Source organism: Anopheles funestus, chromosome 3RL (genome assembly GCF_943734845.2).
Source record: "Anopheles funestus chromosome 3RL, idAnoFuneDA-416_04, whole genome shotgun sequence".
Taxonomy (NCBI): domain Eukaryota; kingdom Metazoa; phylum Arthropoda; class Insecta; order Diptera; family Culicidae; genus Anopheles; species Anopheles funestus.
Window position 1 is genome coordinate 16,470,263 of NC_064599.1, and position 25,202 is coordinate 16,495,464.

The following is a 25,202-nucleotide window of genomic DNA, read 5'->3' on the forward strand; positions in this document are numbered from 1 at the left end:
ATCTTGATACGGCCTGACTAATCTTAAGAAGCAAGAAAAAAAGATGCTATTAACTCTCATTGGTAATCTTAAGTTAAGAAAGAAACAAAAACGAAATTTCGGATATAATCATTTTGACTTTTTTGAAAATTACAGCCAAAATAGCATTTAGTTTGTTTGAATTAATATTTTAATATTTATTTACAAAAGCGGACGCCCTCCTCCGTTCAACCATAATTTCTAGAGGCAAATATGAGTGGTTTCCTTCGCTACTAAACTACTAAACTCTTAAAGTTGCGATAGTTCTTCGACTTGTAAGATAACGTATCTCTACATCGGCTGCACTTGTTGGCATTTGGCTTTTTTTTTGGCTATTCTTCCATTAAGTGTCGTGTTCTTTTGTCTATTGTAACGCGAAGCTTCTACGATCATCATCATCAGCCATCATCAATGGCATTAACCATCATCATAAGAGAGTTTGTCACACTAGATTAGCTTCTTCCTCAATCGTCACGATGTATCTCAATCGATCGAGTAGAATAATTGCACTTTTGATCGCAAATAGTAAATTAGTTCGGTTCGGTTAGTGTCCCAAGAGCATTTCCTTTTTTGGGGGGTGTGCAAAACAGATGCCAGGCAGTTTGTAGTACATGTGTCAGAGAACATTCGTGTCCTTCGTGTCCCGTTTACCCTTTCCGAATCTATCACCTACTACCAACTCTACTACTAATATTCGATTTCTTACATTGCTAAGGTACGTCTTTTTTTCGCATCACGGCATACTAAGCGATAACTTCCGTTTCCTGTTTTTGTTGCAGAAGAAGAAAACGCTATACGTCTACTAATTTAGAAAACTTATGTATCTGTTCCCAATTGTTGCGTTTGTGAGATTTGGCTCATCCCTTAGTATGCGTTTTCAGTTCTTTTTTTTGCACTTTCTTGTACAAAATGGTAGTAGTACCTTCCGTCTTCCACCACCACTAACTCCGTTGGCTTAGTAGACGAAATAGTAATGATATGGTGTTGGTTTTTTTTCAGTTTTCTCCACATGGCTACACCGTCCTTCCTAGCGTCCATAGTAGCTACAGCAGATAGACGATCGTGGTACTCGCTGCGTCGGCAAACCGGATATTCCTCGCAGATAGGTGTACGAGACGGGTCGTCGCAATATTTTCTTCGGTGGTGGTTTACTCGACTCTTTGCTTATCCGTTCACCACCATTACCGGACGTTCCATTGTTGGCACTGTTTGTGCTGAAGAGTGAACACTTGGACTCTGCCCGGGATTCGCGTCCCTTCATGTGAAGCAGATTGTTCACTGAGCTGTTACTGCACGATAGGGACCGCGAACGCATCGGTGCATTGATGGCGAGACTTTCCAACAGTCTCAGCACCGACGATCGTCTTGATTTGCGACGATTTTCCTTAGCACCTTCAGCATTCCCACCCCGAACGTCACCTTCCTCCCCATCATCATCACCACGTTTCGGGGCGCCACTAACGCCCGAATCACTGGACGCACTGGATAGTGCTGGGTTGGAAAGCTGTAGTTGTAGCTTCCTGCTGGCCGCTTTCTCAGCTGGCTGGTCCCGATGGTCACTGATCGACGAACAGGAATCGACGGACGAGCTGCGCGAATCCTCATCGCCCTGTACACCCAACTGGTCCAGCTCGTCATCGTTCGATTTGAGACTTATCTTGCGATAGACACTCTTGAAGAAGCTGAACGATTTCTCCTTGCCCGGTGATACGGACGCCGACAGTGGCGAGACACTGCGCGTCGAAGGCGTCGGTATGTCGATGTAGAAACCGTCCATCGGTTCGGGCGTGCTGCTTTCCGCATGACGCCTGTGTCGTCCCGTGCCCGACACCGACAATCCACCGTTGCTGCCCGTGTCCAGCTTGTCCAACGCCATCATCATCACGTTCGAGTTTTTTTTTGTTTTAGATTTTCACTCTGCACTAAGCTGATCAATCGAACAAACTTCCACTTCCAGTGTCCACTTCTATTCTACTGATTCTTTCCTAGTGTGGTGTAAGTCCTTCAGGAAAGCTTGTCTCTCATTAACTGCACATACACGCTTTGTCACAATTCGTATTGTATAGCACACCAGAATATTCCACTTTGCAATTTTTTTCAATGTATCGTATCAGTTCGATATTGTATGTCTTGTTGCAATAGAAACGGTTTTCCCCCACACAAAACACTCAATCGGTACGCTCACAAAAGCTTGCACTGCTCTCGGTAAGCTCGGGTACAACTGTTTGGAAACAACTGATGAAAAGTGTACGGTAACATGGTCGTCTTATATAGAGTTTTCCACCGGCCGATCCGAAACAACCGAACCGAACAGGATCCGAACGGATCCCGACGGTTGGATGCTGGATGCTGTGTTACCGAGCGTACCGAAGTGAGAGTGAAAGCATATGGCTTCGCGGGAAAACTTTCTCCCATTTTCCCATTGGGGTAGATGCTGACGTTCGGTGCTAGCTGATCACGCGGACAGTCGAAGGAGTTTTGCATCCATGAAGTAAAGCAAAGTAAGAAGGTTAACAAACAACACAATGATGGACGTACGGCTTCACAAAGGAGAAACGAAAAGCCGAAGTTTAACCGAGTAAAGGGAAAATCCGTTTGGAGCTTTATGACACAGCACAATGAATTGTGGTTGTATGGGCGGGTTAAATGCGCCATCTGATGCAATTGGTAGGAGAATGCATTTGATTCGTTTTGATGTGTTAAAATACTAATTAAAGTAATTATCCTTTAAATGCTACCAATGGATATAAATTTTGGGTCCCGCTAAAAGTATGCAAATTGTACACTTTTAATGCTTTACTGATTTCATAGGAATAGAAGCAACAAATATAGCATACATTTAGGCGCAGATCAGTGTCACGTAAGATTTAAACTGCTTGTTTGGAAAACAACACGCCACAAAACCGGTAAGTGGTAATATTTTTTTCCACTTGGAGGGCCGTATGACTACACCGGAACCGGTAACCTATATTTCTTACAAATATAGCTACAGCATCAGTTCCTGCGGCTTTCAAACTAGTAGTGACTATCCTGCTGTTTTAAAGTAAAGTCGACAAACAACATCACATCACGATAATCACATTCCATGGTAGCTTTACCAGGCCTATTCTCAGCGGGCCTTCCATCACATCGTATAGAAATAGCTTGCCGTGATTATTGTACAAGCTTTTTACCCATCCCCCATTTCGGCGGTGTCGTACCAGGCACCAGTCAGAAGGATAATCAGTAAGCCTTCTTTTAAGCAAATTATAATTCAATTCAACTGTTACGAAGAACGCGAAAACGCATCAATCATCCCCACTGCGTAATGAGTGCGTTTGACCTAATTTCAATTGCGCAAAATAGTGATAAATGGCAGCAAATAAACAGTAAGCTCGGTGGGCAAATGGTGTGATATGGAGGGAGTAAAGGCATACATACGTACATACAAAAGTACAGTTACCTTTCACGTCTTAAAATACTAAACAATTATTCATCAGCCCCCCGGATGAAATTTTATATGCCAAAAAAGCAGGTCAATCGTTTGCTAAAAATGGTTTACAGTGAAGAAACTGTCATTATTGCAATTTGTTATCTGTTTTCTTCTATACACTTTACTATGGAAACTTTTAAATGATTTATGAAATTGCTGCCTTAACCAACTAAAAATAACCAGCTAATAATTGATCGTTATGACTACTTTTGATTCGCATTTACGACGCTTGTCTTTAAGAAGGTCAACCATGAAAACCAAATTCAACAATTGCTAAGATTTTGCTAAGAGAACTTATTTAAGAAATTCTTATAAAAAAGATTAAAAATGAACAACGAAATATGCATTTGGAAATTCAACTATTCCCATACAATATAGAGTGGTGGTCCATTATCATTATTTTTTTTGGTTTTTGGATTTGTTTTGGAAGGTTTTTGGTTTAAGTTTTTATGTTTTTGCCATGTTTTTATGTTAAGGAAAATGCTTTGATTCGCAGCCCCTAAATGTATGCAATATGGTTTTGTAATTAAATAACTGAAATGATCAATTGTGGTGGTTTTTCATGTTTTTAATTGAAGTTTTTATATTATTTCCCTGTTTTTATATTACGGAAAATGCTTTGATTCGCAGCCCCTAAATGTATGCAATAGGATGTTGTAATTAAATAATTGAAATGATCTATATAATTGAAATATCTCAAAGCGAAACCTGATCAAATAAGCTAAAACTTTTGCTTGTCCATCATATATCACATGTTGCTATTTTTTATCCTAACAAAACATGTGTTTAAAATCCTTCAACGTGACTAACTATGACGCTTATCGATACGAACTGGTAGGTGTTGTAATAACAATGTGCAAATAGGCGTGGACTATCCCCTTAACTTACAGCAACAAAACCAAAACAACAAACAGCAAAAAGTTTTCACTGTAGAACCCTTTTTTTTGTTTCTGTTTAATGTTTGTTCATTGACAAAAACTTATCCACAAACAAAACCACGTCAAACGGGCAAAAGCGTTCACACGTACAATCAAAAGGCGCACAAAATAAATTCCTGCTTCCCGGGAAAACGTTTGCCCTTTGAATGGGCCATGTGATTCCATTATATAATTAAAATTGTCGTGCAAGTACGTCAAACACTACTATGCTCCATCGAAAGCCTGCTCTTTGGCTCACAGCGCAACCTTCCCTCCCCCAAAAAAACGTTGAGCGCATGAAAGCAGAGTAACGGTCTGTCTGCGCGGCAGTAGTTCCCACCCCCATTCTGGGGTGATAAACTGAGGCTGGGAAAAACTTTTCAAATCACACCAACGGCGTTCGTTTCCTATTTTACAGCCAAATGTACCGGTGGTTGTACCAAAGGGAACGTTCTCACGTGCACAACCGGCTCACGTGGACACTCTCGAAACGGAAGCCCATTTGATGATAAAGTGACGGCACTCGGCAGCAAAATGGGCCCTCCCCCCAGGACAGGACGCTATGGTATGGAAAAACATTGACTTTTCCTCCACTAGTGGGGAAATATGAAAATTAGCACCTCACGCGGTCAAAAGTGGCAAGTCAAGACTTTCGTGTGATCCAGAAATCGCGCTGCACACGTTCAAGTCGGTGGACTTCGAGGAGAAAACCCCTTATCCCGGAACAGGGAACCGTGATGTGGTTCCACATGGCATCGATGGGAAACCATAACTAGCGTGCATGATTATATTGATTTGGGTCGGGTTTTTTTGTGGCAAGAGTAAATTTACCTTCCCTCAGATTATCATTTCTTCCCAAATGCCATTTTATTAATACACGAAATTTGATACAACTGCAACTGGGTTCTGATAATACGGGATGGCTTGATATTCGGTTACCGTATTAATCCCGGGTGATTGTGCCATAATCGTTTGGTATGGAAGAACAGGTGCAACATCCGACGGGACAGCAAAAGCGACTCCCGGTGAAGGAGCGACACCGAACGGTACTGCATACGTTACGGAAGGTGCAAAAATGGTTGCCGGCTTACACCAGGCTACGGTCAGCAAGCATAGCAAAAGGAACTAGAAAGAACAAAGAGAAAAGTGTTGAATTAGCTTAGTACATCCGGTGTACTGGTCAAATACTAGCGTTGTACTTACACTTCTCATCCTTGCTAATTGATCTTTGCGATCTTGGGATAGCGAAATACAAACAGAAAATATTTTTAACCCACCGAAAGGGATATCCACAGGACCAATGACACGGTGACAGTGTTGCAAGCGTTATGCCGTTGGCCCCAACGAGCGAATGCACTTTTTATAGCTTTTCGCGTGGCGTTCGGTAAACATTGTCCAGGCAGAATGCCTGGAACGTGAAAAGTGCCTACACCACCACCACCATCGTCGCCATTGCCACGAATCAACCGATGATAAATCATTGAACCAGATTGTTGCCGACGTTGTCTTCGATCCTGTCCATGCAGATCAAACAGCTCCCGTATAAGATGGCGCCCATTGCGCCATGGTACTTTTGGTTCTTTTCGTCTTCGCTTTGTTACTCACTTTATCGGGTTATTTCGAACGTTCGCTCTCGTCGTCGTCGTCGTCCTCCATCACAGCTGGTGTCAGTTAATTGCCGATTATCATATCCCGATGGTCGCTGTGCCTTCATCTTCCAGCGCAATGGAGAACCGTTGTTTACGCAACAATAATCACACCCAACCTGGTGCAATCGGACGAGTTGCCCTTGCCGTATAGGTTGACATTGAACTGGCCGCTCCAGTACGCTCCATTGAAGCAACGATGCCACATTCAATCAGATCATATGATAGGTAGTGGCGCTCTATAATGAACAGCACAGGAGGGATATGGTTGTGGACGATTGGGAGGATAAGACAATGTTGATGCAATGGCCGGATGTTTCTGCAGCATGGGTATGCATCGGGAGGCTCGTTGCCGTACATTGACCCGAAATCGATGAGCTCTTTCGCGGTGTCGAATGTACAGCTCTACGTAACGCGTAATACCGTGCATTAAATGCATCATGTGCGTGTGTGTGTGTGTGTGTGCAGGGTAAGTCCGTTGCACTTAGGATTAAATGAAATAGTGTGCCGCTGTAATCGTTGTTACGACGCAGCGTATTAAGTCGGCATTTAAAGTGAGGGAATAGAAGTGCGTACCTAATGGTTTGTTTTATGACTATTCTAGTCGCGTGTTACATTAATCTATTATTATCGCTCAGCTTTCACTCGTTTTGACACCTTTTTTTCTTATGGTGATATTTGTTTTCTACTTTTTGTTCTATTTTTTTAGGAACTTTTTGTTGATATATGCAATATTCCTACCCCTTGCATTTTGACAGTTGTCAAAATACAGTTCAGTGTTGTACTGTCCTACCTAGAACGGAAGCGTTCTATCGCAAACCAAGAAGGCTCAATAAATTCACGGTTCTGTTTGAAAGCTAAAATCAACTTGACCATTTCCATTTCAAAACCAACAGGTTATGGGCCCAGGATCACGAGTGATATAAAGGTTTTTGGAAACAGACAGAAACATCGTGTGAATTTTGCGATTGAGTGTTTGCTGTACGCGTGGCTGCGAGAGACATCACAAGAGTCCAAAACAAAATGGAGGACATGAAATTTACCCTGCAGAAGCTGAATGATTTCAATTACGAAATCTGGCGTTTTCGGCTTGACCTGCTGCTTACAAAGGAAGGATTGAAAGACGTCGTCAAGAATGAGAAACCGGAGCAGCCTGATATTACCTGGATCACTAAAGATGGTAAGGCGCGTGCTATCATTGGGTTATCCATCGAAGATAACCAAACTTGTCACGTCATCCGTTCCACAACTGCTCGTGAAATGTGGGAAGCGTTAAGAAAATATCATGCGCGCTCGACACTTTCGACAAAAGTACATGTCCTGCGAAAGCTAACTCGGCTGCAACTGACGGAGAACGGCAACATGGCTGAACATCTCGCCGAAATAGCGCAGCTTTCGAATCGTCTCTCGAGCATGGGGGACCCACTCAAGGACTATTGGCTGGTGGCTATTATTTTGTCCAGTCTGCATGAGTCCTATGACAGCCTTATCACCGCTCTTGAAAGCCGACCCGAAGAAGATTTGAACCTACAATTCGTCAAAGGAAAGCTTCTTGACGAGTGGCGGAAGAAGGTGGATCTTGTTCTGACAAAGTAGCAGCTTCGAAGGAAGTGATTGTTTCGTTGAATCTGACACACACATCAGACGAAACAACGGTGGATTCAGCAACAGTTGATGAATTGCACGAAGAAAGGGAAGAAGATTCGGATGTATCAGCGCAGTTTGATAGCGCTTCTGAAGGTGATAGTTCCGCAGATTCTTCAGGCGCAGAAATTGTTCGTCGTTCAACAAGGTCAACAAAGGGTATAGCGCCGAAGCGACTGTTGGAAGAAGTCAACATTGTTTATGCTGAACCTGATGAACCACGAAACTTGAAAGAAGCAATGTCTAGCTCGGTGAAATCGGAATGGTCCCATGCAATACTGGATGAGCTGAAATCCCACGACAAAAACGGCACTTGGGATCTAGTAAAGTTGCCAGAAGGAAAGAAGCCAATCGGGAGCAAATGGGTATTCAAGTTGAAACGCGATGCCAGCGGAAATGTGGTAAAGTACAAAGCGCGGCTTGTTGCACAGGGCTTTACACAACAGTACGGCGAGGACTACAATGAAATATTTGCACCTGTTACAAGCTACACCACATTTCGAGTTTTGCTAGCCCTGGCTTCTCAGAGAAAAATGAAGTTGAAACACTTTGACGTAAAAACAGCGTATTTGTATGGCGAAATTGATGAGACGTTATACATGAAGCAACCTCCTGGGTATGAAGAAAAAGGAAAAGAAAATTATGTCTGTCAATTGAAACGAAGCATATATGGTCTACGACAGTCTGCACGTTGTTGGAATCGTAAGCTCAACGAGGTAATGCTGCAGATGGGTTTCAATCAAAGTAAGGCTGACCAATGCCTTTACATGAAAGAAGAAAATGGTAAAAGAATATACCTGTTGATTTATGTCGATGACATAATGGTCGCTTGTGAAGAGCAAAGATTGATCGAGAAAGTATATGCTGAACTAAAACAACGATTTGAAATCACCAACTTAGGAGACCTAACATACTTCTTGGGTATGGAGATTAAATGCGATAATGGAAACTACAGCATTTGTCTAAATGGATATATCAACCGCATTGCGGAGAAGTTTGGGCTTCAGGATGCAAAAGGAGCTAAATCTCCAATGGAGATTGGATTCACTAAGTTGGAAGATAAAGAAACGGTTATGCCTGATGGAACAAAGTATAGGAGTCTCGTTGGTGCTCTTCTGTATATAGCTGTATGTGCTAGACCAGATATTGCTTTCAGTGCTACGATATTGGGCCGAAAGGTGGAAGCTCCTACTCAGGCGGATTACGTGGCTGCTAAACGTGTTGTACGCTATCTCAAGGCGACACAGGACTGGAAGCTAACCTACAACGAAAACGACGGAATTCTATTCGGGTACACCGACGCTGATTGGGCTAATGACGTCAAAACTAGAAAGTCTACTTCCGGATTCGTTTTCTGTTATGGAGGAGGAGCTGTATCGTGGGCAAGTCGCAAGCAAACATGTGTTGCATTGTCATCGATGGAGTCGGAATATGTGGCTCTGAGTGAAGCGAGTCAAGAGCTAATATGGCTTCGAGGTTTACTGGAAGAAATAGGCGGCCATCAGGAGCAACCTACTGTGATGAAAGAGGACAACCAGAGTTGCATCAAGTTCGTAGGTTCTGAGCGTACAAGTCGTCGTTCGAAGCATATTGAAACGCGCGAGTTCTTCGTCAAGGAATTGTGCGATCGGGGACTTCTTCAGCTGGAGTATTGTCCGACTGATGACATGGCTGCCGACGTGTTAACTAAACCATTGGGTGCCATCAAACATAAGAGGTTCTCATGCATGCTGGGATTAAGCATTGGTAGTATGAGGGTGGAACATTGAGGAGGAGTGTTGATATATGCAATATTCCTACCCCTTGCATTTTGACAGTTGTCAAAATACAGTTCAGTGTTGTACTGTCCTACCTAGAACGGAAGCGTTCTATCGCAAACCAAGAAGGCTCAATAAATTCACGGTTCTGTTTGAAAGCTAAAATCAACTTGACCATTTCCATTTCAAAACCAACACTTTTGGGGGAATTTTTTTTTTTGTCAAAAGTAATTATTGTATTATGGAACTTTGGGGCGGCTCGGGGGTGTATGTGATAAACGGCGCCATTTGTACACGGCAGGAACGGGTATCAAATCCCATCCGGACCGTCCCCCCCGTAGCAAGGGCTGACTAACTAACCTTCCACGAGGTAAAACACGAGGTTTCTCATTCTTTGATTATTGAACTTTGCGGTTGTCGTTTTTGTTCTGCTAATTCTTGCTGGCAGAATGAACGCTTTACACTACAATTAATGCCCTTTTCCTCTCCTATTGTAATCCTACTTAAAATTACATCGAATGCACAAGTTTAAATTATAACGTAATTTCATAAATGATGATAAATTCAAAAACAAAACATACCTGAAATGTTGACCAAAATACAGAACCATGCTACTTACTCACTGTGCGATCGAAAGTTGTGTACTAAAGTTAGTACAAACCCATTTTAGTACACCGTTTGTTTTCGATTCAAATCGTGGCATTATAACGGCAAAGGAAGAAACATCTAGGCGTCGTCGGTTTGCGTTGGTTGTTTTACAGTAGATACACGGAAACATGGAAATTCAAGAATTAAACACATCTGATTCAGGTAAAGATAAACAGGTTGTATTTTCCTTGTGTAGTAACGATGCAGATTTAATTCCATTTCCAGAGGAACCACCGCATACACTAGCCCACCAGATGGTGCTGTTCGTCTACAACCGGCAAGCCATCGCGAAAGATACATTGGATATTTCCTTCTGGAACATGTTCCGCTTGGACGTTCCCGAAGTGGAGCTAGAAGCAAAAGCATTGCGTTACTACTTCTTTCAAGTAGTAATGCGCAAAGTGCACGAACTAGAAGGTCTGCAGTATGCGGTAGTCCAGTACATCAATCCACTGTTTAACCAGATCCGCGAGGAAGTGCTAGAGTCTCGGGATGTTGTCGAAGGTACCGATTATGTGTACGAGCAAGACACGCCCGATGTACCGTCCGTCAATAATGAAGAGCTGCCACCTTTACGTTTACAAGAACGTTCTGCGAGGAGTCTCGCTTCATCATCGCTCGGCACCAAACGCTACATAGCACCGAGTGTCGAACGCATTCGGAACTTCGTTGCCGCGGAACTTAGCGAAATTCTCTGGACGAAAGATGAGCAGGAGACAAAACCTACCCTGGAAATGGACGAATGTTTGTTGCGGGTGGCTTTACTAACGAAACAAAACATCCCGTTGCTAAGCTGCGTCGAACCCGGCATGGCATGTTACGTTCGTTTGAAACAGACGGGTTTGATAGAAGTTTTACCGCAGGATGGTGATGAGCAGCAGAATAATTCGCAAGATTCTACGCCACGATTGGAGCTGCCTGTCGCTTCTTCGACACCCATTGCAACGAACTCGAGAAATTACGATTCCATTCTTAAATACGTACGTAGCAAACCGCGTAAAGGTGTTGTGAAGAAAAGCGAAAAGTAACTGTAACAACTCTTGCTCTACGTTGGAGCATAATTACATAAGTTCTTTAGTTCCTATTAGTCTTAAAGTGAAATCCAACCTCCACAAGAATGTAATAAATAAAACGAATTACCGAATGATTTGTTTCACATTTTCACGAACACAGTTCGTTGAGTTTTATTCACAAACCGAATGAAAAGGTACCAGTTTTTAATCTCTTTTCACTGTCTCTGTTTGTCTTTGCCTTTCCTCGCGACCACGGAGCACTGTGAAGTGATGCAATGTGGATGTTTTAGAACGATGAAAACTATTTCAATTGTGTTTCATGGGTATCCTTGACGGGATAAAAAAAAAGCTCGATGTTGCACTCCGGATAAAAGCAGCCGTGAGATAAGGGCACACTGCTAGGAATTCCTTACAAATTAAATTAGTCTTCAAGATGAATGGGTGAGTCGGCGATCCACTACCAGCAACAGGAAAATCGGTTGCTAAAGCACATCTCCAGCTTCCATTGTATTGCTGCTGCCTGCTGCTTCGAAAGATGGTGACCAATGGACTTTTGTGCTGAGTGGTTTAGTTCGCCTTCTTCGCCGACTTGCCCATCGATTCGTACTTTGACTTTGAGCTGTACCACATCGCGTACGGGATGGCGAGCGAGGGCAGCGTCAGCAAAGCGAACGCTAGCCAGTCCAGGTAGTGCGAGCTGAACTGCTTGTTGAACTGTGCTTCGGCAACAATGGCTCCCTCACCCGGTTCGGAGCTGATGGTGAACTGAGGCTCAGCAGCATCTTCCGTCGCCATGTAGTTGACCTCGGCAGCGGTGAAGTTAAGATATCCGTATGTTTTCGGCCGCACCACAACGATGTGCGTTACATTGGTCTGTGGCGCAATGCGATCAATCGACGCGGACAGTTGGCCACCGACCACTTCGAAAACTTCCGGATGGAAACCATTGTCCACTGTAAAGAAGATCGAGTTGGTTAGCCTCGTGCTTACCGGCCGGGTTCGTGTGTGCCTTCTGTAACTTACCCAAGCGAACATTTACAGCAGGACCGGATCCAACGTTGTACAGCGTGTACTTTACAACAATATCACGAGCTTCTACCAGATATTTGTTGAGAATGTGTTTCGAAACCAGCAGACGGGCCGTATTTTCTTCATTGGCCAATCCAAGTTGGCTCACGGCGAGTAGCGCAAGCAGAGCGTACAGAAAGCTTTTCATCTTTGCTGTTGAGTGCAAATAACGTTTGCGATTTTTAGCCTGCACAGTCACGATTGTATCTACACCACCAAACTAGTTACTGTTCACTTTACTTACAAACTTGACGGTACTATGCCGAAAATCGGACGAATGTAAATACTTTCTACGGCGGTCCGAACGTACACGTTGGTAAGAAATAATGTTATGTTGGCATACCAATTTCACTGGCCAAGTTCCAACACATCGAACTACGCGCACAGTGGTCGCCGCAATCCGATTTGACGTTTTGTCGTGTTTGACACTAGCGAACCGCGGTCCTGATGTCATGGTAAATTTGATTATTTTTAATACTTTAGGAATTAGCATGATTGAATATTACTAAAAAGGGCAGGTTAAAAGATGTTAAAAGAATATTTTATTTTACAAATTGTTATTTCCAAAGCATGCAACGCCATTATTTTTTGAAAATTCAATGGTTGTCGACCATTGTGAACGGGCCATGAAAATGATTTTTGTGCCTCTTCAAATTATGTTTTTTTTTATTAACAATAAGGTATTAACATTTATTATGCCTCACTACTTTTACTAGGATCTTATTGAACAATTTACAATTTTCTTCCATCAATATGTTTCATAAAAAAACATTGACCAAATTGTCTAACTACCTTGGGTCGGCGTTTGTTATCATTCTGTCAAGAACAAACGCAAAGTTGATAAATTGTCTTCTTTCGACCTTGACTCAAGGTGATTTCAAATAGAAAGGAGTTTTTCGGATCTTCGGAGCAGTTGTGTTGCTTCGCTTATCTCCTCATCACAGCTGGACGGAAGGTTATCGTTTCTGTCGTCTGATACTGTCCGTTTATTTCCTTGGAACGTGCGTTGCGAAACAGGTTGGCAGGGCAGCTTTACAACCGCGGCATTTGAAACAAACTCACCGAGCAGCAGTCGCTTCAATCACGATCAGAATGAGCGTTACGATCGAAACTGTTGCAACCACTCCGTTCGAGGGTCAAAAACCTGGCACCAGTGGTCTACGGAAGAAGGTAAGTTTCGTTTAAAATTACACTCCGCACACTTAACATAGAAACGCCTCACCACAAGTTTTACCTTTGCAGGTAAAAGTATTCACCCAGAAAAATTACACCGAAAACTTCGTACAGTGCATCTTGGACGCTAATGGCCCGGCTCTGGCCGGTTCCACACTCGTTCTTGGTGGCGATGGTCGCTATTTCTGCAAGGAAGCTAGCGAACTGATCGTGCGTCTCTGTGCCGCCAACGGTGTACGCAAGATTCTGCTCGGCCAGAATGGTATCCTTTCGACGCCAGCCGTTTCGAGCCTGATTCGCCGCCACAAGGCACTCGGTGGCATTGTGCTAACGGCTTCACACAATCCCGGTGGTCCAGAGAATGATTTCGGTATTAAATTTAACTGCGAAAATGGTGGCCCAGCACCGGACGCCTTCACGAACAAGATCTACGCTCTGTCGGGTGAAATTAAGCAGTACAAAATTGCGTCCGTCGCGGTGGATGTTGGCAAGGTTGGGGTGACCAATGCCGAGGTGAATGGAAAGCCATTCACGGTGGAAGTGATTGATTCCGTAGCCGACTACGTGCTGCTGATGAAGGAAATCTTTGATTTTGAAAAGTTACGCGACTTTGTGAGTGGAAAATCACGTCCCGGTGGAGCAGCGCTCAAGATGCGCATCGATTCGATGAATGGTGTAACGGGTAGTTACGTGAACGAGATCTTCGTCAACTGTCTTGGCGCACCAAAGGATGGCGTTGTCCATACGACACCACTGCCCGACTTTGGCGGATTACATCCGGATCCAAATCTGACGTACGCGAAGGATCTGGTCGATACGGTGCGTGCAGGCGATTATGATATTGGAGCAGCATTCGATGGAGATGGTGATCGTAACATGATCATCGGTCGCAAAGCGTTCTTTGTCACACCGAACGATTCGTTAGCCGTGATCGCACACTATCTGGAGTGCATTCCGTACTTCAAGCGTAATGGAGTGCAGGGGCTCGCCCGAAGCATGCCGACCGCTTCCGCCGTTGATCGTGTAGCAGAAGCACTTGGAAAGGAGATGTTCGAAGTACCGACCGGCTGGAAGTATTTCGGCAATCTAATGGACGCTGGCCGGCTGTGTTTGTGCGGTGAGGAAAGCTTCGGCACGGGCTCTAATCATATTCGTGAGAAGGATGGCGTGTGGGCAGTGCTGGCCTGGCTCTCGATCATGTCCCACACGGGCAAGAGCATTGAGGAGATTTGCGTGGAGCACTGGAGGCGCTATGGACGGAATTACTTCACACGATATGACTATGAAGAGTGCGATTTGGCACCGTGCAACGAGATGATGGACACGCTCGAGAAAACCATCACCGATCCGGCGTTTGTTGGTAAAGAATTCAGCGCCGGAGGTAAGTCGTACAAGGTGAAGCTGGGCGATAATTTCAGCTACAACGATCCGATCGATAAGTCGGTATCGACCAAGCAGGGACTACGGATTGTGTTCAGCGATGGTAGCCGTATCGTAATGCGCCTCAGTGGTACGGGCAGCTCCGGTGCTACTGTGCGGCTGTACATCGACTCGTACGAAAAGGAAAACGTACTGGGAAGTGCATCGGAAATGTTGAAACCCTTGATTGACATTGCGCTCGAAGTATCCAAACTGCCATCCTTCACCGGTCGTAATGCACCGACCGTTATCACGTAAATACGAGCACAAGGTGTGCTGAAACAGTGCAATAATAGCTTGATAGTTCATCAGCCACTAGTGTTGTGTGCATTTTGAGTTAGAAAAAAGCCTTCCCGGGCAATCGATGGTTATGTCGTTAACTGCAATTGTGTTTTTTATTCGAATAATTTTTAGGAAAACCATGCAAATAAAGTTGTTTTTGTTTTAAAGTAACATTAAAATGGAAAATGTATAAGGAACGTTCGAAGGAAACATTCAAAAAGAGCAATAAATGGCGCTAAAAGATTATTATCATCGCACTAGCGTGTTGATAGTGCAAACAAGGAAACGTGGAAACATAAAGCAGATAGTAAACATCATCCTGTTCGACACGACGCTAATCTAACGATGCAATACCGGGGTGATAGCGATTGTTTGATGAACATCTGCGCTGATTGCAGTAAAACAAAACAAAGAGGACAAATCAAGCACTTAACCGCGATTTGCTATTCTCACGTGTTGATCTTTGCTGCCGTTCTTTAGCGCAGTGGTCCCCAACCTATGGTCCGCGGACCACTTGTGGTCCGTGGCTTAAGTAGAAGTGGTCCGCGAAAGAAATTTTCGGTCGTTGGACCGATCATTTTAATACGTATTGTTTACCATTTCAAGCGTTTTTACGTGACGAAATCGTTCTACACCCCTCGATGTGTCAGATTGCGGACAATTACATTTTTTGCTAATGTTTTATTTAAAAAAATCCGTTCTTAGATGTCTCATGTGGGCCGCGATATACTTATGTCGAACAAAAAGTGGTCCGCGGTACTAAAAAGGTTGGGGAGCACTGCTTTAGCGAATATAAACGATTTGGCTTAGTTTCGCCATAATTCTTGTTTGCCACATTAAATGATAATTTTCCAATTTCACTCTTTGTGAAATACATTTGTGAATAACATACAGCAAAACAATGTATGTTCTCCTTCAAGACTAAATTACAACTGCCACAACGGCTTTTTCGACTTGGCTTGCTTTACGTCAATAATCGAACCAAATCACAGCTTATCGAACCCGATAGGCGCTAGCCCTTTTGACCCCTTCGGGGCATCATTATTGTATATCGACGCTTATCGGTGGTTTTGCAAACTACACTGGCATTGGTGGGAGGGTGCCAAAAATGATAAGTTTGATCTTGGATTAACGCAACACCCATGTTTTAGCTGCTCGTTTCATGGCGCTTCCAATGCAGAAGCTTCGAAACATTTGAAGGAAACGAATCGTACGTTAGTGGGAAGCATTGTGGGAATGTAGTAGCGGGTTTCGTCGAGAGCAGCTTGTTTGAACGGCATAATAATCATGGACGAGCTTAAGGACATTCTTCGCGAGTATGTGAAGCGCAACCAGATGCTCGAGAGTTCCAATGAGCAGTTGCGTGAAAAGCTGCTGGAACAAGAAAAGTTGGTAAGCGTTGTGTGAAATGAGTGCAATTTTAAAAATAGAAACAAAACTTGAACGCCCTTTCTTTGTTACTTCTTTTTGCTTCCACAAGCACAAGGTTTACATCGATGATTTGAGCAATATGAAAACGTGCTTGGGAGGTCTGCAGGATGCGCTCATGAAGTGTCGTGCAAACATTCTAAGCCACGAGATGTTGGAAAAATCGAAGATCTTTGTTGGAACTCAAATTAAAAACGATCAAACAAATGGCAACGTAATAGAGTTGGTGTCCGTACAAGCACAGCTGGAAGTTTGTAAAAATGATTTAGCCGAACAACGGAACGCCTATCAGGAGCTTTTGATCGAGAAAAACCGCATTACAGCCGAGATGCAAACGCTGTTGCAGAAGAATCATCAACTCTCGATGGACCACGCACAAAATAGGTACCAAGTTTATCTTTTTATATTTTTGTACGACAATTTTGGTGCTAACTTGAGGTGTTATATCTTCCTTTTTAGCAGAGTAAACCCATCCTCACCTCGCCAAACAATCCGTGCGACGAAAACGGATGGAATGAAATTCTACGGTACATCGCCCGGTGTCTTCGAGCGGCAGATCGAACCTTGCCCTCACTGTAACAACGTGTTCGGAGATTTTCTTACACTGGAAACCCACATCAAAGATTGTCCAGGGCTCGACTACTAATCGATATCGCGCTAGGTTAATTTGATAACGCGACTGATTTTTGTTGTTGCTGTTTTGTTTCGCTTTGTGTTCCTTGTTGTATATCGCCTTATCATCGCTTTACCAATAAACCGCTTTTGGGTAAAAGAAACATATGTTTCTATCTTAAGCGGTGGATTTATATTGGTGGAAAGAAATGTAGGATCTCCAATCAATCAATCGCATTAGCAATAGACTTGCACATGCATGTGTTTTTAGATATTATTTTATTACCCGCCGTTATCACGGGGATGGAGATATTTTTAATTCCCGCTGAAGCAAGCTTTTTTCATTACTATGGTGCTGTTATTTTATTAGACGATAATTACCGATTGTTCATGGTAATATTCAGTTGATAAACTTTAACTTTAATTATCCAATGGATGTAAAATTTGAAATTATTTGCTTCCTACAGCATTTTGCATACATTTAGGCGTGTTGATCAATTCACCTTGTGCACTTGTTGATGCACAGTGGAAATGACAACGGGTATCATAAAGTATCATAAAGAGAATAAATTACTCAAGAGAAATGTACAATTCACAATAATTTTCGTTGGCAAAATGTCACAACAAATGGCCATCAATCCACACCCTTCACCTGCGTTAGTGTTGGTGTGCTTTCTTTCACTGTTGGTCCTGGGTGCGGAACTGGGGAAAAATATTAACCCTGTATGCTATTCATAGAGTGCGCCCCCCAAAAAAGTAAAAAGAGCTGCTTAAAATAATAATAAACACTACCAGCAAAGCGTGTACGTGCGATTGCCTCTGCAAATAAAGGTCTCATACAAGATATTGCGTGATTTATCGAACACCATCCGCTCGCGTATCGTGTGTAGTGTGTCGTCGTCTGGAACGTATAGATAAACAAATCAATAAAATGGCAAACGTATGCGAGCCCCTAACGCTGGCGAAAGGTAATGTGGAAGGTCAATATGTTGACCAGCCTCCCCGTCGATTTAGGGGCTATCTATAATGCATGGTTGTTCCCTTGTTTTTTTTGCAGATGTGAAACGCTCGATCGAATTGTTGGAAAAGTTGCAAATGAGCGGCGAAGTGCCCGCTACCAAACTTGCGGCCCTGCAGAAGGTACTGCAGAGTGATTTCCTGAACGCTGTACGGGAAGTGTACGAGCACGTTTATGAAACGGTCGACATCCAGGGTTCGCTCGATGTGCGTGCGTCTGCAACGGCCAAGGCCACGATTGCAGCATTCGCTGCCAGCGAAGGACACGCCCATCCGCGTGTCGTCGAGCTGCCCAAAACGGACGAAGGGCTCGGGTTCAATGTGATGGGTGGCAAGGAGCAAAATTCTCCCATCTACATCTCGCGCATCATTCCCGGTGGTGTGGCCGATCGGCACGGAGGATTGAAGCGTGGCGATCAGCTGCTCTCCGTGAACGGTGTGTCCGTCGAGGGCGAAAACCACGAAAAGGCCGTCGAGCTGCTGAAGCAAGCGGTCGGTTCGGTTAAGCTTGTCGTTCGCTACACGCCCAAGGTGCTGGAAGAGATGGAACTACGCTTCGACAAGCAGCGTGCCGCTCGAAGGCGCCAACAGTATTAAGTTCGCCATATGTGCAGTTCATCCGAAGGATCCGTGCAATGCTCTGTACGTACGCATATATAGTTAGCAGTACGTCTCCCATTACACCGCTCCGGAACGTGTTGTGTGCGTGTTCATGTTATATGTGTTATTTGTGTTCGGAACTGATTCTCATATTCTCCATCCTAATGTTCATTGTAAGCGACACGGTTAATTGATAGAGAGTCTTGTATATCTGGTACATCCGTTATGGACATTTCCACATCGGCAGATGCTTGTTTAGACAAAGTGTATGTGTGCATTTTAATTTGTCTCTAAACGCCGTACCCACTGGTACCCGTTAGCGTGTAATGGGTACCACCTATAGTTACATCTGCATCGTATTATTCATCCCCGTCTTTATCGTCGATGTTGGAATACACTGAAGACAAAACACGGGTTCGTCTTCCCCGATCGTAGGCGGGACGAATGTGCAGACGAATCGAGTGCGCTAGCCTTATTCCACCCCGTTGACGAATTGCATGATTGTTAGAGCATAAAACAAAAAAACCAGAGATTAGAAACAGTTCACATTACTATAATAATTGCACACCGTTTTTTCTAGCATGTTACTTTCTGTTTTCATGATGTAGAGAAGATGATGTTTTTTTTTTAAAGTGTATCGGTAGGAATGTAATAAAGTAACTTCAGTTTACCTGATATATCTTCCTGCTTGCGGTTAGTTTTCTTGCGCCGTTAGCTTTCGTACTTCTCCACCAGATGCCTTGTGCCGTACTCCTCGTACTGGTTGCGGCTCATACAAGACTTCATAAAGCTAAGCGACTGTGAATACTTCTTTCCACCATGCCAGGCGTATGTGATAGGACTGCGAGAGGGGAAACCATAAGTCACGCGCTGGGAAACACATCGACAATCGAATCAACTTACTTTTCCGGTACTGTAACATGAACTTCATACTCGTCCGGCGCTAAAGCACGGACGTCTCTTTCTACGCGCGATTGCATGCCCGGAAATAGTGCACATCCTCCACAAACGACAATGTTAGCAAAAAGATGCGGACGTGTCTCTTCCGGGCAGAGGTTGATTGCTTCCACTATCGCTTCTGGTACACCCATCTGTTGTATTCCCACGTCCGATGGGTGGAATAGCATCTCCGGTATAACGAACCGCTCGTTGCCTAGTTTAACCGTTTGCAGCTCATCCCCAACATCCATACCAGAAGCATCGTTTGGTTTGCGAAGAAAACCACGCCGGATCTGTGTATAGTCCGGGAGCACATATTCTCGCACGATCGTATTATCCGGAAAGCGCTTACGCGCTATTCGCATGTCTTCGTTAAAATTCTGCGACACAAAGCAGCTGTCTTCCTTTACCTGATTGATAACGTACGATTCATCCATCACGTTCAGCTGCCGATAGGAGATGATTTCCTTCAGATGGTTCGTTAACACCTTTCCACCAATATCGATGCGCCGTATCGCTTCCTTCACTTTGTTACCCTTCACAAACGGGACGACGTGTGTAAAGCTGAAACCCATCTCTACCACCACACACGCCAGTGGCCTTTGGTGTTCCTCGGTAGCTGCGGTGTGCGTGAAATTGAAGGCCGCTAAATCAATCGCAGTTGATTTGCAAACGGCATCACAGTCGTACTCTTCGTACAGGATTTCCAGCATCGCCTCCTGGATTGATCCGAAATTAAACAGCGGTTCCGTGATGAGCAACGGTGTCTCGGAAAATTGAACCGGACAGCAATCGGGACTGAACAAATAATCCCAAACCGTTTTCTGCACATCCCAGTTCACTAGATAACCACGCTGAAAGCACAAAATATAAAACAGCCCAGAAGCGTCTCGGCACTCTTCTATCTGATTGCCAATGAACGGTCGTCTTCTTTCCGATTTGGCTTTTGTGATGCAGTTGAGAATGGTTCTACAACAGAATGAAACGATAAAACAACAGGGAAATATAACCACGTTTGATGAGTAATTTGACTTACTTAGGTTCCGCTGCATCGGATAGACCAAGCTTTGCATAAAATGCACCGTTATCCAACACAAATGCGTTATTATCACCCATTTTTTGTTAAACTTTCCACTTTCGTTTGCGTTTTGCTAGATACAACAAGCCTAGCCGGCATCTGTTTGTTGTTTTTAACATACAGTAGCGAACAAAAAGTGTGTACATGTGCATTTTACAACTTTATGGAGAAACATTGAAAATGCACATGGAACTTTAATTAATGGAACCTAAACAATTTCTTGCTTTTAGAGCACAATACTGCTATTTAACTCAACTGTTTCACAAACATAAATTTAGGATATTTGTAGAAAAAAAAATACAATTTTACAACAGATCATTTGGCAACACTTCGCCGCAGGCGAATTTGACAAACAGATGACAACCACATCACACCTGTTCTGTCAGTCCAATTTTTGTAATTCTCTTCATTCCGCCGTGGAAAAAAGGTTCGATTTCGTGTGGCACCGGGTTTGCGATAATTTTCATCCCAATTTATCACACAAAACATCCGCAGAAAATGGTGCATTCTGCGGTGTTGGGATTGGCGTTCGTGCTGCTGTTTGGCTACAGCTCGGCCGACGAAGTTTTCGGCTGCGGTGGCTTTGTGAAAAATGTTAACTCCGAGCTCGATCTGAGCAAAGTGGAGGTCGGACTGTAAGTCTTCCTATTTCTGTTAATTTAATTAACGTGCGACATGATTCCCAACGGGGGAAATTACTAAGTGGACAGCATGGTTGAATTGTACAACTTTTTTTCACCCTAGATTCACACCACAAGGCAGCTTGAAAATCAAAACCGAATGCTCACCTTCGAATGGGTATTACTTCATCCCGGTGTATGATAAGGGCAGCTATGTGTTGAAGGTGATACCACCACCCGGTTGGAGCTTCGAACCGGAACAGGTGGAGATCAAATTCGACGGCCAAACGGACGTGTGCAGCCAGGGAAAGGATGTGAATTTTCTCTTCAAAGGCTTCGGCATAACGGGGCGCGTTGAGTTTCGCGGTATGGCGGATACCGGGGCACGGAACGTACGCGTAGACCTGGTGGCGGAAGATGGCAGCAAAATCGGTCAAACGATCACGAACGGGAATGGTGTGTTTTCGTTCACTCCGATCAAACCAGGCCGCTATGTAGTGAAGGTACAGCATCAAAAGTGGCACTTTGAACATCCGGAGTACAAGGTAACGGTCGCTTCGGGTAATACCGAAATACCGACAGGATCACTCGTAGTTTCCGGTTTCGACGTAGAAGGTAGCGTGTTCAGCGATGGTCAACCGTTTGCAAACGTTGGCTTCTTGCTGTACAGTGCCAAGGATGTAAGTAAGGAACGTTAAGCTATCGTGAACAATTAACAAGCAAACATTTATTTTGTTGCAGCAAAAATCACTCGTCAAATGTTCTTCCGACAGTGTTCCATCGGTGGCAAACACGGGCAACAAAGCTTACGACTCGGCTCCACTGTGTTTTACAACTCCCAACAAAAACACTGGCAACTATCTGTTTCCCGGTGTCTCGCGGGGCAAATATCTTATTCGACCACACTTTAGCGATAGCAAAATCAAGTTCCACATTCGTCCCGAAGCGGTTGAGCTTGTGGTTGGGAATGATGGTATTCGGGTGAAGGAAAACTTCGAGGTGACGGGATTCAGTGTATCGGGTCGAGTATTGCGCTCACCGAACGGTGCAAGTGTTGCCAATGCGCGGGTAAAATTGAACGGTCGTGAAATCGCAGTCACCGGTAAGGATGGCAGTTACACGCTAGAGAACATTCAACCAGCCACATACACGATCCAAGTCCAAGCGGACGATCTACAGTTTAAGGATCACATCGTAAAAGTATCGCTCGCCAATCCTTCCCTGCCGGACGTACTCGTGTCCGGCTTTAAGGTGTGCGGACAGGTCATCTCGAAAAAGGCACATCGTGTTGCGATCACGAAGAAAGCCTCCACTATGATGGTGGAGGTAACCAGTCGCGAAGGAACTGGGGAGTGGTGTACATTCCTGGAAAATGGACAATATACGGTGCAGGTGCTAACGAGCGATGAGGAGCACGCGAGCGGAATCCAGTTCTTCCCCGTAACGCAAACGATCGAGGTCAATTACTCACCCGTGGAAGGGATCGTGTTTTCGCAGCTACGAGCAACGGTAATGGGCGAAGTGCGTTGTCTCACCAAAAGGGAATCGTGTGGCGATCTGGCAGTCACATTACAAGCCCTGGATGGAAACGGAAATGGGGTTGGCCAATCAGTACAGGCGCCGGTATCGGATGCGGGAGGATACACCTTCCAGAATGTGCTGCCCGGAAGCTACGAAGTAAGCGTTCCAAGCTCTAAACTTTGCTGGCAGTCGAATACGGTCAAAATCAATATCAAAACCGCCAAGGAAACGGTGCCGGTCTTTGTGCAGACGGGATACATTGTTTCAATTCTATCGAGCCACGGTGCTACCATGGCTTACCGCTGGAAGGATGATTCTGCGAAGGAGGAAAACGCTCCCAGGAAGGAGGAAGAGATCGTACTAACCGCTGGCATGAATATGTTCTGCGTGAAGCGTGCCGGATCGTACGAAATGCGCTTGAGTGGATGCCATCGATTTGAGGAAACAACTCCGACGGAATTTGATACCGCCAGCACAGCCCCTATCTCGGTCAATGCCAAGAGTCATCGTAATTTGGTAAAGCTAGTAGCGGAAGAAAAGGAGCGTTACCGTGTGAAGGTTCTGCGGGACGGTGAAACAACTGGAGAGTTAATAGATTTCGAACTGACCGATACGCGCACCGATGGTGGGCTCGTGTATCGGAAGGAGTTTTATCTCGAGCACGGCGAACGTATTACGCTGGTGCCGCAAAGTGAAATAATGCTGTTCAATCCCACCCAGCTGGTTGTGACGGGTGGAAGTGACTGTGCGGATGTGTCCAGCAAGCTGAAAGCAACAAAAGGTCTGCTCATTAACGGACGTACCGATCCGCCGGTAAAGGATGCCACCATTACACTGACGTTCCCGAAGAACGCAGATCTGGCATCACAGGTAACGCTGACGAATGAGCGTGGCGAGTTTCGGTTTGGTCCGATTGATCCATCGCTAACCGTGGAACTGTCTGCCGAGAAGGAATCGTACGTGTTTTCTGCATTCGACCGATCGAGCAACTCATTCAGCGGACACAAGCTGTGTGAAATTATTGTCACGGTGAAGGATGATGCCGGTGATCGGCTGTCGGGTGTGCTGTTGTCTTTGTCGGGTGCGGAAAGCTATCGTAAAAATATGGTCACCGGCGACGATGGTACGATTAAGTTCCATTCGCTGTCGCCCAGCGAATACTACCTGCGAGCGATGATGAAGGAGTACGAGTTCCGACCTAACTCGAAGCTGATTAAGGTACAGGAGGGAGCCACCGTGCAGGAGGAGCTTGTTGGCAAGCGGACTCAGTTTTCAATCTTCGGTTCGATAACTTCACTTAACGGAGAACCCTTCCCGAATGTAGCCGTCGAAGCGGTAACCGATGAGACGTGCGGTAATGTGCTCGAGGAGGCAACGAGCGAATTCAATGGTCAGTATCGCATTCGTGGTTTAACACCCGGTTGTCAGTATCGCGTACGTGTGCGCACTGGTACGGGACCAACGGCAGCTATCGATCGTTCCATTCCACGTGAACGTATCGTATCGATCGAGAAGGCGGACACGCGTGATGTAAATCTGATCGCGATCAGTCCTCTGGCATTTGTCGATGTGACCGTGCGCATTGTCGCGTCTCAGAACGATCACTACAAAACGCTCAAAATTGCACTGTACAAGAAGGGTAGCGATTCTCCCGTTCACACACAGCGCATTGAATCGCCACTTAATCCAAAGTCGAAGATTAACCCGGGCATTATGGTGTTCTTCCCGCGCATTCCCTTCGATGGGAAGAGCTACCACATCGAGCTGACATCCTCGCTGTCGGAGAAGAACTATCGGTACAGCTTATCGTCTGTGTCGTTCGTGGCTAACACTAGCAGCTTTTACGCGGAATTGCCGTTTGTACCGGAGTTAAGAACGGCCGAGGGTGACCTAAATCAAAGCTCGCTGTCAGCGATCGTACTGATAGCGCTCATTGGGTTTGTGTTCTTTAAGCAGGAGCTTGCCTTCGAGCTGTTAGGAATGGCATGGGCGAAGGTTGGTAACCTTGCTGGCGGTGCTATGAATCGTCGAACGACGGGTAAGGAGCTTAAGAATGATGCCGGATATATCGATACGCGCGATATCGATGCACTGGCATCAACCATTGATGGGATGAAGAAAAAGAAAACCAAAAAAGTGTCCTAGAAATAATTTCCACTAAGGTAGGGAGGGATTTGTGTGGGACGAAACACGGATACAACGATCGGTAGAAGTATTCGTAAAACAAAAGACTCATCCTAATGAAATTGTAGAAGAGAGTTGTAGTTCGAACCAGTACTTTCGGGAAATAAATGACTTCGTCGTGGTGCGTGGTAGTAAAACAAACTTTA

At 44.7% G+C, this 25,202-nt stretch overlaps 8 protein-coding genes across 9 annotated transcripts; 5 read left to right on the plus strand and 3 right to left on the minus strand.

Moving 5' to 3' along the window:
* Window positions 1-146: 146 nt before the first annotated feature.
* On the minus strand, window positions 147-2,284 carry LOC125769339 (uncharacterized). Its single transcript, XM_049438014.1, has one exon. It carries the CDS (start codon window positions 1,898-1,900, stop codon window positions 1,046-1,048), a length of 855 nt encoding a protein of 284 aa, XP_049293971.1. The 5' UTR covers window positions 1,901-2,284; the 3' UTR covers window positions 147-1,045.
* A 7,634-nt stretch (window positions 2,285-9,918) lies between these two features.
* On the plus strand, window positions 9,919-11,242 carry LOC125769337 (uncharacterized). The gene is made up of 2 exons (XM_049438012.1): window positions 9,919-10,264; window positions 10,328-11,242. Exons 1-2 carry the CDS (start codon window positions 10,231-10,233, stop codon window positions 11,128-11,130), a joined length of 837 nt encoding a protein of 278 aa, XP_049293969.1. The 5' UTR covers window positions 9,919-10,230; the 3' UTR covers window positions 11,131-11,242.
* A 7-nt stretch (window positions 11,243-11,249) lies between these two features.
* Window positions 11,250-12,582, minus strand: LOC125769346 (translocon-associated protein subunit beta). Its single transcript, XM_049438021.1, has 3 exons — window positions 12,428-12,582; window positions 12,139-12,336; window positions 11,250-12,068 (listed from the first exon to the last, which is right to left on the minus strand). The coding sequence occupies exons 2-3, from the start codon at window positions 12,329-12,331 to the stop codon at window positions 11,683-11,685; spliced, it is 579 nt and encodes a 192-aa protein (XP_049293978.1). The 5' UTR covers window positions 12,332-12,336; window positions 12,428-12,582; the 3' UTR covers window positions 11,250-11,682.
* Window positions 12,583-13,025: 443 nt separating this feature from the next.
* LOC125769324 (phosphoglucomutase) lies at window positions 13,026-15,228 on the plus strand. Its single transcript, XM_049437996.1, has 2 exons — window positions 13,026-13,353; window positions 13,426-15,228. The coding sequence occupies exons 1-2, from the start codon at window positions 13,276-13,278 to the stop codon at window positions 15,031-15,033; spliced, it is 1,686 nt and encodes a 561-aa protein (XP_049293953.1). The 5' UTR covers window positions 13,026-13,275; the 3' UTR covers window positions 15,034-15,228.
* Window positions 15,229-16,207: 979 nt separating this feature from the next.
* Window positions 16,208-17,392, plus strand: LOC125769344 (optineurin-like). 2 transcript variants are annotated; one of them, XM_049438018.1, is made up of 3 exons: window positions 16,208-16,449; window positions 16,538-16,869; window positions 16,945-17,392. In XM_049438018.1, the coding sequence occupies exons 1-3, from the start codon at window positions 16,345-16,347 to the stop codon at window positions 17,129-17,131; spliced, it is 624 nt and encodes a 207-aa protein (XP_049293975.1). In that variant the 5' UTR covers window positions 16,208-16,344; the 3' UTR covers window positions 17,132-17,392. The 2 variants fall into 2 exon arrangements, with proteins under 2 accessions (XP_049293975.1, XP_049293976.1); XM_049438019.1 differs by having other exon boundaries at window positions 16,948-17,392.
* A 346-nt stretch (window positions 17,393-17,738) lies between these two features.
* Window positions 17,739-19,391, plus strand: LOC125769345 (protein lin-7 homolog C). Its single transcript, XM_049438020.1, has 2 exons — window positions 17,739-18,065; window positions 18,155-19,391. The coding sequence occupies exons 1-2, from the start codon at window positions 18,029-18,031 to the stop codon at window positions 18,709-18,711; spliced, it is 594 nt and encodes a 197-aa protein (XP_049293977.1). The 5' UTR covers window positions 17,739-18,028; the 3' UTR covers window positions 18,712-19,391.
* A 34-nt stretch (window positions 19,392-19,425) lies between these two features.
* Window positions 19,426-20,884, minus strand: LOC125769329 (actin-related protein 6). The gene is made up of 3 exons (XM_049438002.1): window positions 20,690-20,884; window positions 19,618-20,622; window positions 19,426-19,555 (listed from the first exon to the last, which is right to left on the minus strand). Exons 1-3 carry the CDS (start codon window positions 20,767-20,769, stop codon window positions 19,426-19,428), a joined length of 1,215 nt encoding a protein of 404 aa, XP_049293959.1. The 5' UTR covers window positions 20,770-20,884.
* Window positions 20,885-21,109: 225 nt separating this feature from the next.
* LOC125769320 (nodal modulator 1) lies at window positions 21,110-25,197 on the plus strand. The gene is made up of 3 exons (XM_049437992.1): window positions 21,110-21,366; window positions 21,476-22,031; window positions 22,093-25,197. The coding sequence occupies exons 1-3, from the start codon at window positions 21,230-21,232 to the stop codon at window positions 25,015-25,017; spliced, it is 3,618 nt and encodes a 1,205-aa protein (XP_049293949.1). The 5' UTR covers window positions 21,110-21,229; the 3' UTR covers window positions 25,018-25,197.
* The last annotated feature ends 5 nt before the right edge of the window (window positions 25,198-25,202 follow it).

Coding starts and splice junctions, on each gene's coding strand:
- LOC125769339 (XM_049438014.1), bottom strand. CDS start 1,900: ATGATGATGGCGTTGGACAAGCTGGACACGGGCAGCAACGGTGGATTG.
- LOC125769337 (XM_049438012.1), top strand. CDS start 10,231: ATGGAAATTCAAGAATTAAACACATCTGATTCAG. Junction 10,265..10,327: donor ATTAAACACATCTGATTCAG/GTAAAGATAAAC, acceptor TTCCATTTCCAG/AGGAACCACCGCATACACTA.
- LOC125769346 (XM_049438021.1), bottom strand. CDS start 12,331: ATGAAAAGCTTTCTGTACGCTCTGCTTGCGCTACTCGCCGTGAGCCAA. Junction 12,069..12,138: donor TGCTGTAAATGTTCGCTTGG/GTAAGTTACAGA, acceptor TCTTCTTTACAG/TGGACAATGGTTTCCATCCG.
- LOC125769324 (XM_049437996.1), top strand. CDS start 13,276: ATGAGCGTTACGATCGAAACTGTTGCAACCACTCCGTTCGAGGGTCAA. Junction 13,354..13,425: donor CCAGTGGTCTACGGAAGAAG/GTAAGTTTCGTT, acceptor TTACCTTTGCAG/GTAAAAGTATTCACCCAGAA.
- LOC125769344 (XM_049438018.1), top strand. CDS start 16,345: ATGGACGAGCTTAAGGACATTCTTCGCGAGTATGTGAAGCGCAACCAG. Junction 16,450..16,537: donor TGCTGGAACAAGAAAAGTTG/GTAAGCGTTGTG, acceptor TGCTTCCACAAG/CACAAGGTTTACATCGATGA. Junction 16,870..16,944: donor ATGGACCACGCACAAAATAG/GTACCAAGTTTA, acceptor CTTCCTTTTTAG/CAGAGTAAACCCATCCTCAC.
- LOC125769345 (XM_049438020.1), top strand. CDS start 18,029: ATGGCAAACGTATGCGAGCCCCTAACGCTGGCGAAAG. Junction 18,066..18,154: donor GCCCCTAACGCTGGCGAAAG/GTAATGTGGAAG, acceptor TTTTTTTTGCAG/ATGTGAAACGCTCGATCGAA.
- LOC125769329 (XM_049438002.1), bottom strand. CDS start 20,769: ATGGGTGATAATAACGCATTTGTGTTGGATAACGGTGCATTTTATGCA. Junction 20,623..20,689: donor TCCGATGCAGCGGAACCTAA/GTAAGTCAAATT, acceptor ATTCTGTTGTAG/AACCATTCTCAACTGCATCA. Junction 19,556..19,617: donor CATGTTACAGTACCGGAAAA/GTAAGTTGATTC, acceptor CCCCTCTCGCAG/TCCTATCACATACGCCTGGC.
- LOC125769320 (XM_049437992.1), top strand. CDS start 21,230: ATGGTGCATTCTGCGGTGTTGGGATTGGCGTTCGTGCTGCTGTTTGGC. Junction 21,367..21,475: donor AGCAAAGTGGAGGTCGGACT/GTAAGTCTTCCT, acceptor TTTTCACCCTAG/ATTCACACCACAAGGCAGCT. Junction 22,032..22,092: donor TGCTGTACAGTGCCAAGGAT/GTAAGTAAGGAA, acceptor ATTTTGTTGCAG/CAAAAATCACTCGTCAAATG.